Source organism: Fundulus heteroclitus, chromosome 18 (genome assembly GCF_011125445.2).
Source record: "Fundulus heteroclitus isolate FHET01 chromosome 18, MU-UCD_Fhet_4.1, whole genome shotgun sequence".
In the NCBI taxonomy this organism is placed as follows: Eukaryota; Metazoa; Chordata; class Actinopteri; order Cyprinodontiformes; family Fundulidae; genus Fundulus; species Fundulus heteroclitus.
The window spans coordinates 27,710,260-27,733,326 of record NC_046378.1 but is presented as its reverse complement, the minus strand read 5'-3'; the positions used below and the strand labels follow the sequence as shown (position 1 = coordinate 27,733,326).

General features: G+C 39.1%; 1 protein-coding gene across 2 annotated transcripts; it reads left to right on the top strand.

Annotated features, from left to right (window-relative positions):
- The first annotated feature begins 1,531 nt into the window (after positions 1–1,531).
- taok1a (TAO kinase 1a) lies at positions 1,532–22,550 on the top strand. 2 transcript variants are annotated; one of them, XM_021322602.2, is made up of 20 exons: positions 1,532–1,848; positions 6,085–6,338; positions 7,623–7,694; positions 8,657–8,758; positions 10,080–10,125; positions 10,227–10,323; positions 10,417–10,530; positions 11,202–11,293; positions 11,950–12,043; positions 12,161–12,242; positions 12,351–12,518; positions 12,609–12,809; positions 12,936–13,067; positions 14,499–14,735; positions 15,888–16,016; positions 16,158–16,361; positions 16,498–16,737; positions 16,905–17,117; positions 17,202–17,384; positions 18,372–22,550. In XM_021322602.2, the coding sequence occupies exons 2-20, from the start codon at positions 6,207–6,209 to the stop codon at positions 18,864–18,866; spliced, it is 3,033 nt and encodes a 1,010-aa protein (XP_021178277.2). In that variant the 5' UTR covers positions 1,532–1,848; positions 6,085–6,206; the 3' UTR covers positions 18,867–22,550. The 2 variants fall into 2 exon arrangements, with proteins under 2 accessions (XP_021178277.2, XP_012730020.2); XM_012874566.3 differs by having other exon boundaries at positions 1,532–2,039.
- The last annotated feature ends 517 nt before the right edge of the window (positions 22,551–23,067 follow it).

The following is a 23,067-nucleotide window of genomic DNA, read 5'->3' as shown; positions in this document are numbered from 1 at the left end:
TGCAGCAGGTTAGTCTCAGTTTGGAGTCTTTTTATTGGATACGGTTGAGTGCAAGAGAGACCTACAGGTGGGATATTGGAAGTGTGATCACAGTCAAATGAATATGAGGCTATTGAAAGTGGCTATGTCCACCATAATTACATCTAATGTGTCCCAGTCACTCCTTCTAGGCTAATGAAGTACTTAAATCTGTGTAAGAAGTGTATGATTTGCCATCTGACAGAGATCACAGACAAAAGCAAGCAAAATATCAGATAAGCTGTAGGCCTATGTAAGCTAAAAAATAACCTGTTTTAGAGCAGCACATTAGCTGTTAAGAAAGATTTTTGAACTCAGGTAGATGTGTCACTGGCCATTGGTCTTTTTTTTTTTTTTGCTGTTTTGTTTTAAAGCGTTCCTGATATAGGAGTGTCTAAAGAGTCAAGAACATCACACAGAACTTTTTTTTGAGAAAACTGTATATGTGGACATGCTATTCAAACAGTTTAAAGTATTTTATTTGTTTACTTCTCATTCAATACAGTATGATATAGTTGTTTCTCACATGAAACCATACATGTACAGTGTAAAAATTAACCTTTTTTCCTTCAATTAGGATTACAAAAATAATGTATTATCGGTAGGTGCCAAAAAATTTTTTTTTTTTTTGTAAAACCTTACTTTTTTTATTTAGAGGTCTACATACATCATGTTAGTATTTGTTAGGATTGCCTTTGAACTGTCTGACTTTGATCAAAAGTTTAGGGTATCCTTCCACAATTTCTGACAATGTTTTTGATGGAATTTTGGTCCAAAATTGATATAGTCAGATCAGTATAGGACTTCATTGTTTGACTGCATAACACACTCTTCTCATCTTGAAATGGTCTTTGGCTCTTGGGATGGGGTTGTGCACATTTTGCCCCAAGACACGGACATCTCTGGGACACAGAACCCTTCCTCACTGTTATGATGGCTTGATATCCCCATGCCGTTTATAACTGTGTATTTTTGTTCGAACTGTGGCACCTTAGAGTATAAACTGTACCCAAGAATGAACCAGACTTGTAGGTCCACCATTCTCTTGCGCATATCTTGTCTGATTTATTTTTGTTTTTTCCACATGGCCCACAAAGAAGCCGTGTGGTTGAGTTGTTTTGCCTTGGTGTAAGTGAAATGTTGTGATTTCACCTGCATTATGTAAACCTCTGGTTTCAACATTGCAGATTTTAAAATCTAAACCCATGTTGTCTACCCACATGGCGCTTGAAGAACTGTATTTCAGACTTTGTTTTCATGATGACACTGGGGGGAAATGTCCTCACAACTTATGCACAACAGGGCTAAGGTGTAATTATCCAAATATAAACAATATTTATATTGATATTAGGTAAATCAGTGGCTACAAGCTGTTCCAACAAATACATACTTTTGTTGACATGGGGGATATTGCTTTACTACTCGGGGTCTTTTAAAGCGTTGTGTTTAAAAGGCAAACCTTTAAAGGTCTGGTGTTTTTGTATTGGGCTCTAGAGTTTCCGCCTCTGGATGTTCCTGGGTCAGGGAGAGTTTATTGCAACAGGCAGGGCGGAACTGCATGTCGAAGAGAAGACCTTCACATAACTTCATAATCCAGGTGTCAGCGAGCTAAACGTCCCGTTGGCCGAACAACTTCGTAAATCGTCCCACAACCTGGTGTGCGGGAGTTTTTTTTTTTTTTTTTTTTTTGGCGTTGTTTGAGCGTTTCTCGCAGTCTCCCCCAGCGTATTTTTCTCCAAGAGAGGCGGCGGCGGAGCGCTCGGCAGCCATCTTTGGAGCTTGGCTGGGAGTGGGAGCTGGCCGCTGTGGCACCCCCAGTTTACTTCAAGGGTGGGCATTTTTATTCTCCAGGAAACTTCACTCGCGCACTCGGCGAAGTGGGCTGACAGCGCGGAGGGCCGCGGGGGGATCCAGCTCACGAATCGGCCGCGCTGGGGGGAATGAGCCTGGGAAAGTGTCCGATAATCCCGAACAGTTCTTAACTGCACGCCGCTCCGCGAGAACTGGCCTGTCAGAGCAGGGTGAGTTCCAGCTAACCGGCTAAGCTAAGTTAGCAAACGCTAGCTCGTTGTTTTTATTCCGCTTTAGCTTGATTAAAACCGAACTGTGGTTTAAATCAACGTTTTTTTTTCTTGTTGTTGTTGTTGTTGTTGTGTGGAGTTACATAACCGTTCGGGGTGTTAACACAGTTTGAACACCGCTTCCTCCTGTGACACGTAACTTGGCTAACGTGAAGTTTGGAGCTAGCTATATTTATAACCAACGTTAGGACTCTTTTGGGGAGTTTGATTTATATGCGCACAGCAGAGCCTACATCTACGTCTTGGTTTACTAAAACGTGTCGGGGTGTCTTTTGATGGCACGCAAAAGACGGGTGGAAAAACTAAGCAACGTGAAGACTGATAGCTGACTTGTTAAGGAGGGGAGTTGTCGCTGGTGACATGGGCTTTTGACGCCCAGGTAAGACACGATGCTGGCCAAGCCCCAGAAGAACTCACCGGGGCTTCACCTGCAGCAAACTTTTTAAATATTCCGTTTTCAGAGAAGTAATAATGCTGTATTTACCAAAGCCCAAAAGGAAAATGTAAGACTTAGTTACTGAATTTTACTGCATTTCTCTGTGTGTGTGTGTTTGTTTTGTTATTTATTTTTGCTGTGGCTCAGTCATCTGTTTAATTTCAAATATTAAAGGGAAGGTCCTAAAGGTATGTAGGCTAAAATTAGAAATGTCATAGACCTATATGTGTGTGTGTATATATATATATATATATTTCAAATTCTTAATCCTAATCCCCTTCTAATTTGAATGTAAAGTGCAATATGAGAGTTTCCAAATGACACTACGGTCCAGAATTAAGACTGCAACAACTGCAACAGTGTTGTGGAAGCTGAAATTCTGGGGTAATTTGTCTCCTAGTTTTCTTGAAGAAAAATAAAGAAAAACAATAGACGTTGCCATAAATTGCTCGACAATCTTGAAAGTGTGTTGAGCTTTTTCACTGAACGGAATAGATATCAGTGTATTGATTTTAAAATGGTTTCTTTATTCAACCTAAATGTTACATTTGCTACGGAAGAATGTATTTTTGCACTTTCTAAACTCTGACGTCTGAAACAAAAATATGTTCCGCTCACATTATTTTCCAGATTAAAACTTCATAGCTAAATCAGGAAAGTAAGATAAAAACAATTTCCCTTTTTTTTTTTAAGGAAACTGAACACAGCACAGGCCATTTAACTGTGTATTAAATCAATTTTCAATTTTCTTTTTAACGAATAAGTACTTAAACATTATTTTTATAGACAGAAATGAAGTCTCACTCAAAACTGAAAGCAAGACAACAGATTTGTCTGTCATGCTTTAGCCATAGAGTTTCCCCCTTTTGCTGTAAAAATATTTCCGCGCATGTTTGCTCTTGCTTTTGCACCAGGGATGCTAGATGTAACTTGTCAAGATTTGTCACTAGGGCCCATTCCTACCTTGCTGGGGCTGTGCGAACAGGAAGTGCTGAGAAATGCGTCGCAGTGAGGGCATACATTGAGAATTCCAGCCCTCCAGCTTCGCTGTCCTGTCCTGCCGCATTCTTAAGCGTTTTGTGAGCGCCGGTTGAAAGGCTGGTCCTGGTTCATGAAGGTATCGGTTATTGGCACTTTTTTTTTTTTTTCTTTCCCTCGCGTGTCTGTGGTCGAAAAACATGTATCAGGACATATGACAACAAAGCTCATTGAGTAGCACCAATGTTATGGAGGACAATGGCAGTAAAGAGGCACAGTCTTGCATGGTAATGAGGCTTTATTTCATGGCTGTGGCTGCATCTGTGTAGAATAGTGGGTTGTTCAGTTTTGTTGTGAGACAAAAGATGTCTGCTTGAACCGGGGGCTGTTTCTCTCAGGCCGGGAAAGAAGTCTTGTGACTCTAGCGTCAGCTCTGCATCTGTTTGCAACTGATCATTTGAGCTGCATGGACTCAGTAAATTTTCCTCAGTGATCTTTTACAGTCTACATTAGTAGCGCTGTTATTACAAAGGTTAAGTAATGGAATTTGATGGAAAACTCGACAGTGGATTTGTGGTTACCTCCAATTAGGTGTGCTTCTTTATTTTTTTATTTATTTATTTGTTGAATAAAGGGGGCTTTTACCAAATAGTACATTTTGGGAGCGATTTATTCACAAGAACTCTAGTTACATAACTTCTGAACAGGCATCACGAGCACCAAAAAGCAAAAAAAAAAAAAAAATCATCCCTTTTTACAAGCTCTTATCATGATCAAGATAAGGAAGATTTTAATTGAAAACACTGTTGAATTACTTAGTGTTGTTGAAAAGTTTTCTCTTGTCGGGACACGTTTGTGTGACGCTGTTCTTCCGGCATTTTTGCTGTTTTCGATCAGGAACTGTTTTCATAACTGAAACATTTTTCATTCTCTTTCCCTTTTGGTAAAAATAGTTCCATTTCCTCCTAACAACTTAGGTCTGGTTCAAACATCTGTACCAAGCAATCTGATCCCACCAACTCTGTGATATATCCCCAAGATATGTTTTAAGAACAGCTTCTCTCACATGACTTTTGGATAGGATTTAATTGGGACACACTCTTTTAGGCCAGTAGTCTGTGTGCAGCGCGTAATGGCACACACTAAAGAAAAAAATTTCCAACTAGATGTGACTGCTGTCAAACAGCTGAGTGATTTCTTGTATGTCTCCAAAAAAAAAAAAAAAAAAAAATATATATATATATATATATATATATATATATATATATATATATATATATATATATATATATATATAATGTGTAATGTGCTTTTTCCCCCAGTTTACTCTAATGTGTTAAAATCTTCAGTGTCTGTGCGCTGACGCTGAGTTTACTAAAGTGACACATTTATAACCTTTATTTCTCTGACTTCACATAAAGCTACATTTAGAGTCTAAAATGAAAGTTTAGACTTTAATCTAAGGTGTGTTCATATCTAAGTAAGAAAACTGCCATTGAGATTTTATCAGCAAACAATTTTATTACACAGTTGGAAGGTTAAATAAAAGTTTTTGAAGCGACTTTATCTGAGCCTCCTTGAGACTGCACGGATGTAGGCGGGCCTTATTTAATATTGACAAATGTGATTGGTGCCAAATAAAAACTGACATATAATTAAGAAATTGTGTGATTGGACAAAATAATGAATAGCATTAGACAGGGCCCCTCTTTTTTTTAAATTGACTTCAAATTGGCAAATGGGCTTAAATGGTGCCTGGGCTTAATGGGTACGCTTACCTGTGTTTTCGTAAACTGCTACTTGTGTTGGGTACTGTTCATTTCCCACGTCGCCAGTTTTGATAATTTCGTGTCAGATTTTTTCAGTTACAATGGGAGCCATCTTCCATGAGGTTTTTTGCACTGACAGTATGTCAAGTCATAGCTGCTTTGGGGTTGTTTTGACAAGCAATTTTTTATAATTCACTCATAGTCTTTGAGTCGAGGATGCTTAAGAGTTGTTTTTTATTGATCATGAGTCATAAGGTGTCATATTAGTCAAATCATTTGAACAGCAATTAGAACCATAATGAGAATAATATGAGGTAATGCACAACAAAATTAGACTATATGTAAAATCTGAGTGTTTTTTTTATTAAGCTTAATGTTTTCCTCCATAATTAATAAGAAAGAAACAAATCTATTAGTTTGCCCTTAATCAGTTTGGAATGGTGACTGGCAGCTCAAATACTGAAATATTTAATTTTCTGTGCTGTTTATCAAATGCTAAAAACAGTGAACTTCCGCTGTTTTTGATCTGTAAATTCATAAACCAGCAACATGCGCGTTGATTAACTTTTCTAAGTTGTCAGCCGATGCTCGGAATGGATGCATAAACATGAATGTCGCCATTCCTTCATTTTACTAATATTACCTATATGAAAAACTTTTTCTCGTGTGTGTGTGTATTCCTCTGTCCATATTTTCCCCAAATTTTAAAAGCACATTGTGCTTTTAAATTTGAGGCTGTCATAATCTTAAGAAGAAAAAAAAAACCTCTAACATTCCGCTTTATTTCTCCTTTTTATTGTAGCTCTGAACACATGAAATCACTGTCCCGCAGATGAGCCGTCACAGGCGGCTTTTTCGTCGCTGTCGCAGACCCAGACCCAGATAGTTCCTGGCGACAGCGGCATTGCCCCCTAACCCCCCAGTATGCCCAACAACAGCCGGGTGGGGAACCTGAAGGATCCCGATATCGCAGAACTCTTCTTCAGAGAGGATCCAGAAAAGCTCTTCACAGATCTGCAAGAAATTGGACATGGCAGCTTTGGAGCTGTATATTTTGTGAGTATTTTACTGGATACATAACGATGCACCAGTCAGTCACCCGGTGATCAAATCCACTTACTTTCCCTTAATCGTCTCTAAAAGAAGATTTTTCTTTCTTTTTTTTCTTGATCATTATTCACCTCAAACTGAAAACGTCCTCTTTTTATTTCTGTATAAATGCATCAACAAGCAGCATACTCTGATGGGGATTTTTTTCTGTTGAACTAACAGCCACTTTGATCAAAAATCCTACAGCACATCTTTTTAATGGTTTGTATTTTGTTGTTAAATTAAAACCAGGTTTCTACAAATGTTCATTGAATAAAATTGGAATCAGCAGGTTACACTTTTAAATATCCTTATAAATACAATTATGGTTCAAGTCTTTTTCAGTCTGATATTAGAGCTTTTGCAGAAAAGGCATCGCAGAAAATCCAGCATCTGCATTCATTTCCGTTTTTAACACCGTCTTCATCCAGCTAACTAAAAAGGCAAATCTGATTTGAATCAATTCTAAGAGGGAGCTGGTTGTCAGTGTATTTTAGTCTGTGAGCTTTTTAAAGATTATCTTTCAGGATGTTGGCTTCATGGTGTTAAAATTCTTGAGCTAGTGTTGATTAAACCTTCAAATGTTTATCAAAAAAATATAATTTACATATGTAACATGAGGGCTGTTAGTAGCTTATAAACATTCCTGAGTATTCCCATCACAATATTTCCACTGCTTCTAAATGGTTAAAACATTATTTATGTGTCATGCCTTTGCAAATTCTCAGTTATCAGGGTCATGACAACAGCAAAACGGGCTTAAATCGGAGACAACGCTGCTGTATTTAAGCCCATGGTGGCCCATCCTTCCAGGCACACTCCAAGTCAGATGGAAATTACCCGTCAATCTCCTGGGTCGTTAGTTTTAGTTTTTTGATAATTTTGTTTCTTTCATAATTTAGTGTCCTGTTGTTGTTGTTTTTTTAATAAAGCCTTTTAAGTTTGAGTTTGTAAGATCAGTATTTCAAAGCAAAACTGGGTGTTTTTTTTTTTTTGTTTTTGTTTTTTTTACAGTCAGCTAACATCAGATGTTGCCGTTATAATGGTTCAGTAGCAACAAACTGTTGGTTTGCCAGTTAAGGCAATGCATTTGGCATTTTGTGGATCTGTTCATGCATAAAGATAAAGTGGAGAATGTACAAATACTGCATGAAGCGTAAAATCTGAAAGCACAAATTTCTGGTTCTTCCCGTGAATGGACAGTTGTTAATTTGCCATGTTTAAACTCAATTAGGTGTTCTCATCTTACAGGCACGGGATGTGCGGTCCAATGATGTGGTGGCCATCAAGAAGATGTCCTACAGTGGGAAACAATCCAATGAGGTATAATGGATTTAAAAAAATATATATAAAAATCTTCTCCCAGCTGACCCCTGAGATTTCTAAAAAGAAAAGAGTACTGTCAACCTTTTAAAGATGCAGCATTTAATGAAGTTCTTCTACATGAACCACCTATTCTTAATTAGTTATTTTATGGAATATAGTCGCAGGGTTTTTACAGCGTAAAATATTTGCTTTTTTATGTTTTGGCTTACTTAACAGTTGATGTTATGCCCTTAAGTAGCATCCTGTTTTAGCTTTTTTAGGGTTTTGACTCAGGCTTTTTATTTTCAATCAGAAATACAAAAGGACAGAAATGTAAAAGCTTTAATATGTAATTTAAATACTTTAAATAACCTCTCTCTCTGTGATTTGGCTCAAATGCCATGAGAAATAACAAACTGCTTTATGTACTTATAAACAAAATCTGTTGTATTTTTCTAGGCAGCTGTTCGTAGTATATCAACATTCAGCTGCTGCATCTTTTTATTTTTTTTACTAAACAACTGTCGCAGTTCACACTGTAACAGTGTTGTGTTGAAATTAATATGTTTGTGTTTAAAAACTGAGATATTCTTAAATTTATTTAACAAAACGTGGATAAACAGAAATATGACTCCAGGGCTTTCTGTTGCCGTCAGAATAATGAAAAACTGTGCATGTGTTGCCATGCAGTGCAAATGTAAAGTTATGTTATGCTTCAGGTTTTGGATATCAGTGGAATCATATTTCATGACGATGGCATGCAAAAACAATACATTTATTTCAAAGTGTTGTCAGTTCCCTTACATACAGTGTAATGTAAGACAATTGTTTTTTTGTTTTCTTTACTAATTACTTGGTAAAAATGTCCCCCTTTTTTTTATAATAACAATTTTATGATAAAACTTTTATATCTTTTATGAAGTGTTATGTCGATCCTCTGATTTTTCTCTTTATTTACTCTGTGTGCTGTGATTTCACAGAAATGGCAAGACATAATCAAGGAGGTGAAATTCCTGCAGCAAATACAACACCCTAACAGCATAGAGTACAAGGGATGTTACCTGCGAGAGCATACTGCTTGGGTAAGGTTTTCTGTTTAAAAATCTGGGAAAATGAGACGTTACCAGGGCTGCTTGATCATGGAAAAAAGATTTATACCCCGTTTACACTACACTTTTTTTAGCCGAGACCAGTCCAAGCTCGGTAATTGAGATAACTCATGTGTGTAAATGGTCAGCAGACTGAACTGAACCGAGCTAGACATAACCGGACCGCCCTAAATGCAGACCAGTTCCTGAGTAGATCTCGGCCTGTTTTTTTTTTTTTTTTTTTTTTGTCCCGGTTATCTGATAACGAAGAGCGCATGAGCAGACCGCGTCATCCCCTTACAGTCAGCTGACTGTCCGCGGTTTTTCCGGCGTTTCTGGCTGCACGTCCCGATTCACACTCCGTTCAGACAAATTTCAGACATTCATAATAATACTAGTTTCCTTACCGTGCCACACGGTTTCCAGAGATGATTCTGCTTGGCAGTGTGATGAACCTCAGCGCCTGTCGTTGTTTCCTGCGTCTGTAAATCCTTATTAGACGTTCGTTTGTCTTATCCACTTCCCAAAAGCCGACTCTGTCCAACCATAACATCCTGAATGTTACGGGCGCCGCCGTTTTGATTTGCTCTGTCCCGCCTTCAATCCCAGAGAGCAGCAGTACCGCAGATCGTCACTAGGAGGCGAGGAGCAACCAAGGAACCGAGATAGTGTGGTGTGTAAACGGTCGTCAGAACGAGGCTCGGCTTGTTTAACTGATCCAAGCTCGGACTGGTCTCGCCTCGGATCGGTTTAACAAGGGTAGTGTAAATGGGGCTATAATCAAGTGTTTTTGTAAATATTAAAATCACCAGTATTTAAAACGAATGTGCACACTGTAAAGGGAAACAATGTGCTTTAATAAGTTAGATGCCTTGAAAACAACATTTTCTCTCATATTTTTGTTCAAACTTCCCCAAAGCAACAAAGTATTTACTTCAGGGCTGCAACAACGAGTCGATAAAACTGATGAATATTAATAAAAACCGACAGTTTAATGTGTTGCAAACGAATGTCATTGTTGATTCGTTTTGTCGAGGGATTAATGCGTCACCTGCCATGTGGCGGAGTTGTTTACCTCACCTGCTGGCTGTCGTCAATGCTGGCTGGCTGACTGGCTGCAGAGCCAAGCAGGAGTATAGATGCAAAACACAATATGCCAAGATATAAAATAAAACTAAAATATTTTGCACACTTGCACGAACGTAAAAACAGAAAAATAGCATGGCATTATAAGTTGCAGCTAAAAGATTTTGAACATAAACTGAGCGACGAAGGCAAAAAACAAATGTTCACAACTCTCTTTATTTGTCAACAGCTGGCAATGGAGTACTGTCTAGGCTCAGCTTCAGATTTATTAGAAGGTGAGTTAACTCAGTCACTACGTGGCGATTCTGTTTCCCCTTTGTAAGTTTACCATTTTTTTCTCATACTTGCATCATTACTGAGGATTGATACTTTCCAGTTCACAAGAAACCCCTGCAAGAAGTGGAAATAGCTGCAATTACTCATGGTGCTCTTCAAGGATTGGCTTATCTCCACTCCAATAACATGATTCACCGGTGAGTGTTTGGGTAGTTCTTTTCCAGGCAAATGCTCTTGGGCTTCTGTCATTACAGGAAAACCGGACATATTTCCTTCTGTATGTTCCGCAGTGACATCAAGGCAGGAAACATCTTGTTGACAGAACCGGGTCAGGTGAAATTAGCTGACTTTGGCTCAGCCTCCATCGCCTCTCCAGCAAATTCATTTGTTGGGACCCCATACTGGTATGTAAACGGCCATGTACAGTTGCATCTCAGTAAATTACAGGTAATTTAAATTTAGTCATTCAACAGGAAAAAAATAAATACATCCTTCCACTAGTCATTGGCCGAGATACAAGCATGCTCGGGAGAGGTCACCCAAAATTCAGTTTCTTGCTTGCATAAACCATTAATTTTGTATTTATTTATTTTTTATATATATAGAAATGTCCTACTTCATAGTATTTAATTGCAGCCATTGAATAACAGTCTGGTTCAGGATTGGCTTATCATAATGAAATTGACTGTAGTAGCCCATGGTCCAGATATGTTTTTTGGGGAGTGGCTCTTTATGTACTGACTCTGGGTCTTGTGAATCTCCCCATACTTTCAAATGGCTCTGTTGCGCAGTGCTTGTGTTTTTCCTTCCACTTAACTTTTCATTATGTTTGGCTAGAGCCCTCCTCCACATTAACTCTAAACCATAATCATCAAAATTAGCAAGAATAAATCCTTCAAATGCTACAGTCTTAATCATATTGCTTTTTAAATAACATTTTTGTAACGATTATCTAATTCGCTGAGATGCACCTGTATTTATGTGTTAATCTGTTTTTGGCTTGTTTATATTCAGTTATATACCTTTTCACGTGTTTATTTGCATGCTTATGTTGGTACATATGTTTTATTCTCAGGATGGCCCCGGAAGTCATATTAGCTATGGATGAGGGTCAGTATGATGGAAAGGTGGACATCTGGTCTTTGGGAATAACCTGCATTGAATTAGGTATGTCAATACTCCAAAGGCTCTTCTTTTTTTTTCAGTATTTTAGTTTTGTTGCTGTCAGTCAACATAACTTTATGCCGTTTAGGCTGTTTCCTGGAACAGCAGAAGCCTTTACTTTACATGCCTTGTTGCCACTGATGTGACTTGGGTCATACATAACTAATAAAGGCTTTCAATGCATTGGCATGTAATTAGTCTGCATTCCTTTAACCTTGTAAATGAAGGATTCAAGAGGAGTGGAAAGCACCAAGCGTGCTGTGTGAGCTTTGTTGTTGTTGTTTGTTTATATGTATGGTCTCAATATGACAAAGGAACCTGTTTAGAACAAGGAAGTACTCAATGGCTAAAAATATATTAATTTAAAGAAAAAAAACTAAAGTCACAAATTGTATTGTGATTTGTTGCTCAACTTTAAATTAGATTTATTTTTTTATTATTTTTTTTGCATTAAGAAGAGGATTTGGGTAACTTTTTCATAAAAATCCTGTATGCTGTATATAGCCAATTATAACAAATCCATTAAAAGCAGATTTAGTTGCACAAAAGTGTTTTTGAGTAAAAGTCAACCAGATGGTTGTACCTTTATTTATTGGTCCTCAATAAAAAGAGCTGCATTGTGGATTCTTTCTAAACTGGTTTGATTTCCTGGTTCCTAGCTGAGAGGAAGCCTCCACTGTTCAACATGAACGCGATGAGTGCCTTATACCACATAGCACAGAATGACAGCCCAACTCTGCAGTCTAGTGAATGGTGAGTGAAAATTGTCGATGAAATTCAGCATCTTGTTTGCGACGTGGCATTAAAAACAAGATGTTCTGTAGGCTACTGTAATCTAAGCTTTATGTATTTCTTTTCACTCAACTTTAGGACGGATTATTTTCGAAAATTTGTAGATTCTTGTCTTCAAAAACTTCCCCAGGAAAGGCCAAACTCTGAGGAGCTCCTACAGGTGAGTGATTTAAAATGGCGATGTCACAGCTTTTGTGATCAGTTCTTTTTTTTTAAACCTTGACAGAACTTACCAACTTTAATCCTTGATTGCATTTCTGGTCTCCAGCATGCGTTTATCCAGCGTGAACGACCGGAATCAGTGCTAATAGATCTGATAAATCGGACCAAAGATGCCGTGAGGGAACTAGACAATCTGCAGAGTCGTAAGATGAAGAAGATCTTGTTTCAGGAAGCCCACAACGGCTCCACAACTGAAGCACAAGACGAAGACGAGGTCCGCCTCTTCGTTGTGTCAACCGCTGTATGATTTAATGTTAGCCTCCATTGTTGTAACCTTTTATCGTCGCCTGTGTCATGCATGTAGGAGACAGACAACAGCGTGAGTAGGACGGGCACGGTGAACAGCACCGGGAGCAACCAGTCCATACCCAGCATGTCTATCAGTGCCAGCTCCCAGAGCAGCTCCGTCAACAGCCTCACCGATGCGGGCGACGACAAGAGCGAGCCGGGCATGGATGGAGGCGGCACAGTGATGTCCAACAGCTCAGTGATCAATCTCAAACCTGTAAGTTGAAAGTCCCAAGAGTGCTCTGTAGCGTTTCTTTGTCGTTACGCTCATCAAAACCGTTATTGTTATATATATTTTGGATTCTGGTTGGTATGCAATATCTTCTTTTTTTTTTATGTTCAGGAACCAGAGATGAGTAATGAAGAGTCGGAGCCTCACAGCAAAGCCACAACAGAGCCACAATCTCCTCCCGCACAAACTCAGAGGCCAAGACGAAACCGTGAAGACTTTGCAACTATACGCACAGCTTCAGCGGTAAAAATACCTTCTATCCTTACTAGGGATGTGGGAATTAACCCATTTAAATGAATGAAGATGATGCACCTGTAGAGCATCTGCAATGAAAGGAATCTTTACTTAAATTCTGGATCCAAATATTTACATTTCTTTAACCTGTAAAATCTGGGTATGCATCTAACTATCATTTTTCTTGGATTTTTCTATTTGGGCTATAGTATTAACGTTGCCTAGAGCTGAATTCTCGCAGTATATGTGCGTTCACAAAGACACGAGAATCCATCTTGCACCACTCCAGCTTCAACCGTTTGTGAACGAACCAAAAACGGTTCGGGCCAATCACGTTGCAATATTTAGGATTAAGGCGGGACATACCGCTGCGACGAAAGCATGAGCGATTGAGCCCACAGTCACACTGCTGTTTAAGAGGAGTTGCTGTAAACCAGGGTGTTGCTCTAAATTTAGGACAAAGTCGTGATTAAGTTTAAATTCCCAACTGTCGTTAATATCGCCATAAAGGTACATTTGCTGTCTATTCAGCCTTCCTGTTATCTTCTGTAAGTCTTGCTCTCTCCAGACAGACGTGTCCAGTACGGCTCTACGAAGGCCATCACAACACTACTAAGAAAAATCTTTCCTAAGTTCCTAAAACAAATCTGAAAAAATATAATAAATTAAATTGACACAGTTTACTGTGTCTTAATTAGTGCATTAGGGCAACTGAGCTGCTATTAAGTAAAATAATTGTGGATCTGGTCTGTACGAACGTATGTAGCAGCAGACCTGTTCAGTTTCTGTTTCTGCTAATTTTGCATCATATTTTCTTCTGTGATCAATTCAGCTGATTAGGTTTCCATGGATCATATAGATTATTTTTGCAGCCCTAGGCTCTGTTGCTGCCATGTATGTTGTAGAGTGGATTTTTACCTACCTTTTTGAAAAGGGAAAACTACCGCAAGTGTAACATAAATATCTTTGTGTATTTTGGGACTTTACAAGCCAGTGCAGTTTGCTGTAATCTGATCATGTGGATCTACTGATATTTATTCAGAAAGACTGACGGGCATGCGGGTTACAGCGCTGACTGTTGCTGTTATATTTGCACTTTTCTGATTTGCCTCTGGTTTGTTTTCTTACCAAGCATGTGAATCACTCCCAAGTTTATATCATTTCATTTTCATTCCATTATATAAAAACACTTTATTAAAAATAATTCAGAATTATTCACAATGTAAAGAAAAGTAGCATTTTTTTTAGCTCATTGCTGAGTTTCTAAAAGAGTAGCATGTCTTTGACATAGCAGATTTTAGGTATGGGGCTATAGTACATTTTTCATTAGTTTTGATCAAGGTGTTGCCACAAGGCTCAGTTGAGATATCAACTGCACATATAAAACATGTTTATGTCAAAATAATAATAATAATAATTAAAATCTCCTGTGTTTGTCAGCTCACACGCCAGATGAAGGAGCACGAGCAGGACTCGGAGTTACGAGAGCAGATCCTGGGCTACAAGCGAATGAGACGGCAGCATCAGAAACAACTGGTGGCTCTGGAAAACAAGCTGAAGACTGAGGTGGATGAGCACCGGCTCCGTCTGGACAAAGAGCTGGAGACCCAGAGGAATAACTTTGCCCAAGAGTTGGAGAAGCTGGTCAAGAAACACCAAGCATCCATGGAGAAAGATGTAGGCTTCCAACACATGCATGAATTCACTTTGAGATCTGTTTCCCGCCAGAAGCAACTGCTTAAAGGGTTGATTTGGATATTTTTGAAGCGAGGTTCTGTGACGTAAAGTCTTCTTAACCAATAGTAAATAAAATATCTTCCTATGAGGTTCTTGGTAAATCTCTTCAGTTATGGAAGGTTAACAAGCGAGTTAGACGTACGCTCATTTGGTGAATCAGCTGATCGAAAGTCTGCCTGGATAATTTTTAAACTACCAGGAGACCTAGAAAGCACAGGAACATTTAACCGATAACCATAGAATGAACGTTGTTAGGTTACACAAAATTACACCAAAGTTAACAATGGTCTGCAGTGAAATTGTAGACTGCTAAGTTGTTTTAAATTGCTACCATCATCCAGAACATTACAGGTAAGGAAACTATGACCAATAGTCTTCCTGAACCCCACAACCTTTTTTTTTATGCTTGGCAACAGCAAAGTTTTCATGTAAGAAACAAACTTTTGACTGCTGCTTCTAAACCTCTCTATTTTTTTTTTCTTTTTTTATCCACGTCAGGTATTTTGAATTTGCTTGACAGCAGAATGTTTGTGTTTTTCCAGTGCGACATTTGCAAATCAGTAGATGGCTATATTTAGCGATATAGTTTTGCTCCCCACCCTCTGTTCTGCAGTATTTATTTTTCAATTACTTATCTACCTTAAATCTCAGAGTCCCCAACAAAAACATTTCCTATAAATATCTTGATACCTTGTTCCTTTGGAATATAAGTTCTGAATGCTTGCATAAAATGTAGTCCAACATTGTAAAAACAGAACTAAAATTTTCTTGAAATGAGCATATTTGTGCAGATAAATAAGATTATCTGCCAATGGAAAGAGTAATTTTACCCCTAAAATAAGATAATCAGATATATTGCACTTGAAGTAGGTTGATGGAGATTAGTTCTTCCTACTTTAAGTGCAAAAATCTTATTCCATTGGCAGATCATCTTATTTACCTGCTCAAATAAAGTACAAATATACTAATTTCAAGAAGATTTTAACTTATTTTTAGTTTAGTTTAGTCTGTTTTTGTAGTGAACAGATGCTCTTATATTAGCTGTTGTTTTGCATTGATCAGATTGACATTGGTGTGTTTTTTTTCCACTAGGCAAAAACATTTAACAACGACGAAAAGAAGTTTCAACAACATATCCAGAGTCAGCAGAAAAAAGAGCTGAACAGCTTCCATGAATCCCAAAAGCAGGAATATAAGCTTCGCAAGGAGAAACTGAAAGAGGTTAGAAAGTTCATCGCACTGTTTTCCTACAAATGTCTGTCATCGTACTGACAATACATATTGAAAAATAATCAAGTCCTTAAATTCAGCTTCATTAGGAAAGTGAAATGTGTTTTTTTTTTTTCTTTTTTTTTCTTTTAGGAACTGAATGAATATCAGTCAACACCCAAGAAAGAGAAGCAGGAGTGGTTGTCTAAGCAGAAAGAGAACTTCCAAAACCTCCAAGCAGCGGAAGAGGCCAACCTACAGCGCCGACAAAGGCAGTACCTGGAGCTGGAGTGTCGCAGGTTCAAAAGGAGGATCTTGATGGCTCGCCACAAAATCGAACAGCAGCATTTGCGAGAGGTCAGCACTGCTTAAAGCGTCACCATAACGCTTGTTGACAAATTAAAATCTCTCTTTCTTTTTTTTTTTTTTTTTTTCCATCTTTGGAACTAAGTGTTTGTCGTTTTCGCCATTTCCTCTGTGCACCTGGTGATAGGAGTTGAACAAGCGTCAGACCCAGAAGGACTTGGAGCATGCCATGCTCCTCCGGCACCACGAGTCCATGCAGGAGCTTCAGTTCCGCCAGCTCAACACCATCCAGAAGACGAGGGCCGAGCTGACGCGCCTGCAGCATCAGACGGAGCTCACCAATCAGCAGGACTACAACAAGAGGAGAGAGAGAGAGCTCCGGCGCAAACACGCCACGGAGGTTCGCCAGCAACCCAAGAGCCTCAAGGTTCGTTTCTGACCAAATGTTGAAACGTATTCAACATTTATACGGTTAAGACTGACTGAACCAGTTTTTTTTTTTGTCTCTGTGTCTGGCAAAAGGAATAGGTTCTCTCATCTACTATTTTGTAATGTCGTGAAGTTAATACTTGTTTTTTTTTTTCTGTTTCCAAGTCCAAAGAGCTCCAGATCAAAAAGCAGTTTCTAGACACATGTAAGATCCAGACCCGGCAGTATAAAGCCTTGAGGAACCACCTGTTGGAGACCACGCCAAAGTCAGAGCACAAGGCTGTCCTGAAACGGCTGAAGCTGGAGCGCGAACGCAAACTTGCCATATTGGCCGAGCAGTATGACCAGTCCATCAACGAAATGCTCTCTTCTCAGGCGGTAAGTCCGGTAGTTTCAAGGTGGGCAATGTTTGCTTTGTTTAATTATTCATTTGCACCTTTTAATGTTCACTCCTGTCTGTAGTTACGCCTGGACGCCACTCAGGAATCTCAGGGCCAGGCGTTACAGATCCAGCTGCAGCAGGAGCTGGAGCTGCTCAACGCCTACCAGAGCAAGATCAAGATGCAGACGGAGGCCCAGCATGACCGTGAGAAGAACGACCTGGAACAAAGGGTGTCGCTTCGAAGAGGACTACTGGAGCAGAAGGTTTGAACGTTTGTTTACATCAAAGTGCATACGTCATCGATTTTATAACTTATTATTTGGGTTAAAGCGTGGACATGGAAATAAGAACCAGTGAGAGCTCTTTAGACGGCGGAGTTTCCAAAGGCTCTTTCTGTGTTAGTAAAGGCATACTATGCAACATTTTTCAGTTAATTAATGTGTTCCATACCGTTTTGGATGATTAAATGAGTCATTTCAGGTCGAACAAAGGTTTTCTCGGCCGCCCTGGTGGTCTGTGGGGGAAATAATGTACTTGCAATTGCAGGAGCCCTCGGCCAGCACCCACAGGCTCAGAAGTCTCGTGCAAGACTGCGAGAGTCGGTCTTGCTTTACGGCGAGAACTCCATGTGTTTTTGCCCTGCCATTCACTATATGCACGCGCGAAAGCAACAAAGAACCGCGTGTTAACGTCAAATAAACATGCAAGCATATCGAGTTTTTTTATTATTATTTTTATTATTTTTTTTATTTATTTATTTATTTTTTTGAATGTTGGCGAGGCGGTAGCGTGAGTTTGGCGATGCGGCCGCCTCGCCAAGATAGCGCTGCGGGAAACCCTGATCATACTTTCACTGTGTTAGTCATTGTTTGTACTGCTACTGCTACTACTGCCTAACATTACTCCAGACTTTTTGAATTGAGAAAGCTTCCTGGAGAGGAAGCGAAACGTCTTCAACTACGGAAAACAAGTCCAGTTGCTTTGTTTTTTATTATTTTTTTACTTTTTTTGGAATGACCATGACCTGGATGACTGAGAATCTTCACCAGCATAAAGTGTGTTTTAATATTACTGACTTTTTATTCAGATGTCCTGGTAAATTCTGCAGGTAAACTAATTGAAAGTGGGGTCAGCATATAAGTAAATCCTCACCTCCTAAATAAAGTTTCTAAATATCATAGTTGCCTACGTTATCTGCTCCATTTCTTAGCTGTGAATAACGTTCTGTCTCTCGTTTTTGCCTCCTGTAGATCGAGGAGGAAATGCAGTCCCTACAAAACGAACGCACAGAGCGCATCCAGAGCCTGCTGGAACGCCAGGCCAGAGAAGTCGAGGCGTTCGACTCCGAGAGCATGCGCCTAGGCTTCAGCAACATGGTGCTGGCCGACATCTCCCCCGAGGCGCTCAGCAACAGCTTTCCCGGAGCTCCAGGAGGTTACAGTCAGCAGCATCAGCAGCTGCGGCCCTCTTCGAGCTCTCAGGGGCCGCGCTGGGGCAGCCGCGGCTCCAATCACCGAGGCAGCCACCACCAACATCACGCCAGTCTCGGAGGGTCGCCTATGCAGCACGGCTGGGGGCAAGGCATGCCGGCAGGAGGCGTGCAAACGCCCTGGGGCCACCCGCAAGGCGACGCCCTGCTGTCTCGCAGCCCGCAGGCGATGGGAGGGCGCGACGATCGGGGCATGAGCAGGAGTTCCAGCGTCACCTCACAAATATCCAACGGGTCGCATCGCCCCTTCTCTTGAACGCCCCTGGCCCCCCCGTCTGCCATCGAGTCACTTTATATAGAAAATCTAAGAGCAGGAAAGAGTACTGGCTTGGCTCTGGTCCTTTGTCTCTGCCTGTGACACTACCCCCCCAAATGTCTCCCTTGTACAGATGTGGATGTGTGGTGAAATAAATGTTGCTCAGGTCAAAAGGGGCGGGGGAAAGACCCCGCCCTTCCTCACGGCAGTTTATCAGCACACATACAGATTTTGAAATGCATGTTACAAAAGCATATGAGTATCGACAAGTAAGTCTCTTTTTTTTTTTTTTTTTTTTTTATTATTTACAGTTCTCTTCTGTGGAGAATATTTTCTAAAAAAACAAAACAAAAAAAAAAACATGTTTGTGCTATTCACAGCCATTGCTCTCATTTTGCACATAAAACACCACTCTAAAGCCTTTTGACGTGTTTAAAACGTAGGTTCAAACAATCGCATTAAACTGATTTAAGTTTAGGACCATCATCACTTTAATCTTCCGGTTCATGTTGAGTTATGCACTGGCCAAAATTTTTCCTGTGGTACGGTAGAGAACCCCCGAGGAATAACTGGGGGACGCTTTGCTGTTGTCTACCAGTGCCTGCTGTAGCGCTCATCGATGGTTTTTTGTGAGAAATTAGACCACGCCTCCTTTTTTTTTTTTTTTTTTCTTGTTCCATCTTATTACTTAAAGATCAACCAAAAACAGAACTTCACAAACACAGAACCAAACAAACCTAATTGCTTTAGACGTATGCTTCTACTAACACTGTGCCTTTTTTTTTTTCTTTTTTTTTAAGCTTTGATAACTCGGTTTCAGATATTTTAAGTTTCTTCATTGACCTCTGGTCTCTAGAGTAGATGGTATTTTAGCTGGGGGTTTATTTCCACCGCTCCCAGATGGTTTTGCAAAAAAAAAAAAAAGAAAATATTGACAAAATATGCAATGGAGAAACAAATTTAAAGCTACTTTTTGCATGTAGGTGGGGTTTTTTTTTTTTTTTTTTTTTTAATCCCTGAGAGTGGTACTTCAGGGGTAAACTTTACCTCTGCAGAGAATGTCACTGAAACTCCGAAACTTATCAGCCTTCAAAAACAATCTTAGTGCAAATCTTTATTTTTATTAGTGCCTTTTAATACTGCTGCCTTTTTCAAAGCACTTTATACAGCTTGACGAGTGTAAGATTAATATTTGACTTCTTTTCTCAAAGCTCCCGGTGAATTAATGTTTCATTGGTACGCATGTCGAAAAGTTAGACTTACCTGTGCTGTGATCTTTTTTTTTTTTTTTCCCCTTCTTTTCAGGAGCATCAGCAAGAATCCTTCAGACGTTAATAGACAGTATAATATGTGTGAAAGCATTTTTCTAAATCTCACAGCCTTTTTTGAGTCTGTTTTCTTGCGTGACGCTGACTGACCAGAATATGTGAGGATGCTACAGTGTTTTTAGATATTATGTGTACCGTAGATGACAGTTTCCGTGAAACCAACCGAACAAAGTTAGCTGAGAAATATTTCACGTGCAGACGGGGAGTTTTTGACCAAGACAACAGGCTTGGCGCTGCTGAACTTAAACACTACTACATAAAATAAAATGTGGAGGCCTAAATAAATAGAATTAAAAAAAACACTAAGTTAGTAGAGAGACGTAATAGTTCAGGTCACCCAGCTCTCTGTGGTAAGGGCATGTAGGTTTTTAGATGCAGCATGTTGCAAATGCATCTATACCCCCTTTTCACATTTTGTCACATTACAACCACAAAGTTCATTTACTGGGGTTTTATGGGATAGCACTTCCACCTGCTGGATCCGTAAATGTCCTCTTATCACCTGACACATTCTCCCACCTGAGCTGTGCCGCTCCTCCAGAGTTTCCGTGGGCCTTTTGGCCGCTTCTCTGATTACATTTCCAGCTGGCATTATACCTAATAGCTGAATTCTGAAGGCATTTGGTTGTGGATATCAATTTTTTTTAGGTTATATTTAGGTCAAAAGATATAAAATCTGTATGAAATATTTTTGGAAGTTTGTGGTTGTAACATGACAAAATCTGGAAAAAGTTCAAGCACCTTGTTTAACGTTTGCGTGACATTTAGGTCGGCAATGATCCCATATGCCCTAAGATCAGTTTTAGGACTTCTTAGTTAACAACATTGCACCTTTTAACTCGTTAGTGATAATTTTCCATAAAGTTTAAGGTTCAAATGCCTTCAAGAGTAATTTGACAAATTGAACGTAACCGTGTGCATCTGTGACTCAGTTGGGGATATCCACGTTTTTTTTTTTTATTCTTTCAAGGCATGCTTGAAGAATAAGTTCAGTTTATTTTAACTTCGTGTAACAGTATCCACCTTTTCCTTCCTTCAGTCTCATTCGTTTGCGTGGACGAAGCTTATTTGAAAGATATCCCTGGTACCAGGCTCGATTCGTCATTCTAGCGTTCACCGTCATCTCCTTTAAATGCCACTTAGAGAGTTGAGCATGACTGCTGCACAATGTTTTTTCCCCCAGTGCTGCCCGCACACCTTCAAGCATTTTGTCTTCATTCCAGCGTGATTCAGAGCTGTTATTAAACAGGATTCTGGCTCCTCTTGAATGTTCTTCTTTGTCATCTTCCGGTTACATCCGAGAACACAAAGTGCTGGTATCTCGATTTTTTTTTTTTTTTTTTTTTTTTTTTTTTTTTTTTAAATCAGGTTGAAGTTTAAATTTTGTACATATGTCACCACAGAACATTTGCATAATATAAAGTAACATAATGCTATATATGGCCCCAAAACCTGTTTTATGCCTACTGCTACTGTATCCAAATAAGTTGTGTCCAATTCTCCTCTGATTGTTTTTTTTTTTTTTTCCTTTTAATACCTGGTCAAACAAATTTAAATCCGAACATACTAATAATTGGGAGTTTTTACCACACGTCAAAAGCCAAGACCAAGTGTTTGAATGTTAAGCCAATCCAACCTCACATGCCAAGTTTTACATTTATATGGACAATTTGACTCACTTTAATGTCACATGGGGCTAAGTCTCGACTTTACCGTCAGTCAAATCGCCTCACAACCCCATACTTTATTTTATACTTTTTATTGTTTCATATAACTCAGTTTTTTTTATGTCCTACTGACTGAAAGCAAGTGGGATAGAGAGGATTGTGAATCGGCACCTGAACAGGATTCTTTCTACGGTCAAACACTGTTTATACCGGAGTCGCCAAACCCGAACATCAGTGCATCTGTTTCCTCTCCCAAGTTTTCACCTCTTGGGGGACTGTTGGTTAGAAATGAATCAGAAAGATCTGTTGGCTTTGGGGTTAAAGTTAAAAAGAAATAAAGAAACGAAAGGAGAAAAAAAGGGTCAGTTAAGCAATGGTGGAGTTACAGACAAATGATGAAAAGATTGCATTTCTTTGAAGATGTCAGTATTCTTTGGCACATTACCACTACAACTTATAACCTGTATTAAAATGTATAGATGGTGGAGCTTCTTATTGAATGTCAGATGTTGTGAAGATACTTCATGAGAGATGGTAAAGTACTAAAAGTAGATTTAAATTGTGTACAAAAACAAAAAGAAAACAAATAGGATCCATTACTATATTGTTTGTATTGTATTTACCATTTTATTGTGTTGGCAGAGGGATATTGAACAGAAATCAGCTGTAATAAAGTAATTTTAGTATAATTTGTCTACTGTTTTTTTTTTGTTAACATAGCTAAAGAGGCATTGATTACAAAGCCGGTTCAATATAATTTTAATCAAATATTCAGCTCTGCTACAAAGCTGCTTATCAACAATAAGTGAGCTTAGTTCTTTGCACCATAGATGTTGTTCATATTTAATTAGAATTTGAGCAAGATAACTGGTATAAATCATCACGCAAAAGGGAGAACTGCAAGGAAGAACATTTTCTCCATGTTGAGATGCTTTGTAGTTTTAAATGCAATCCTCAAGGAATGATGACAAAAGGCATTAATTGTAGCTGCAGAGTTTATCTGTTGATTTTCAGTTTCCAAAAGATGTGTGACGGGGAGTGGATATAAAAGTGACACATAAAACACAATTCAGTGAAATAAAAAAAAAATTTAATTCTAAAAACAGAAATAATTTGAAATCCTGATGTACACATTAGGAAAACAATACAAGTTTGTTGAATTTTGCAATGAAGCCAGATTTCTTTTTTATCATTACAATGCCCTCC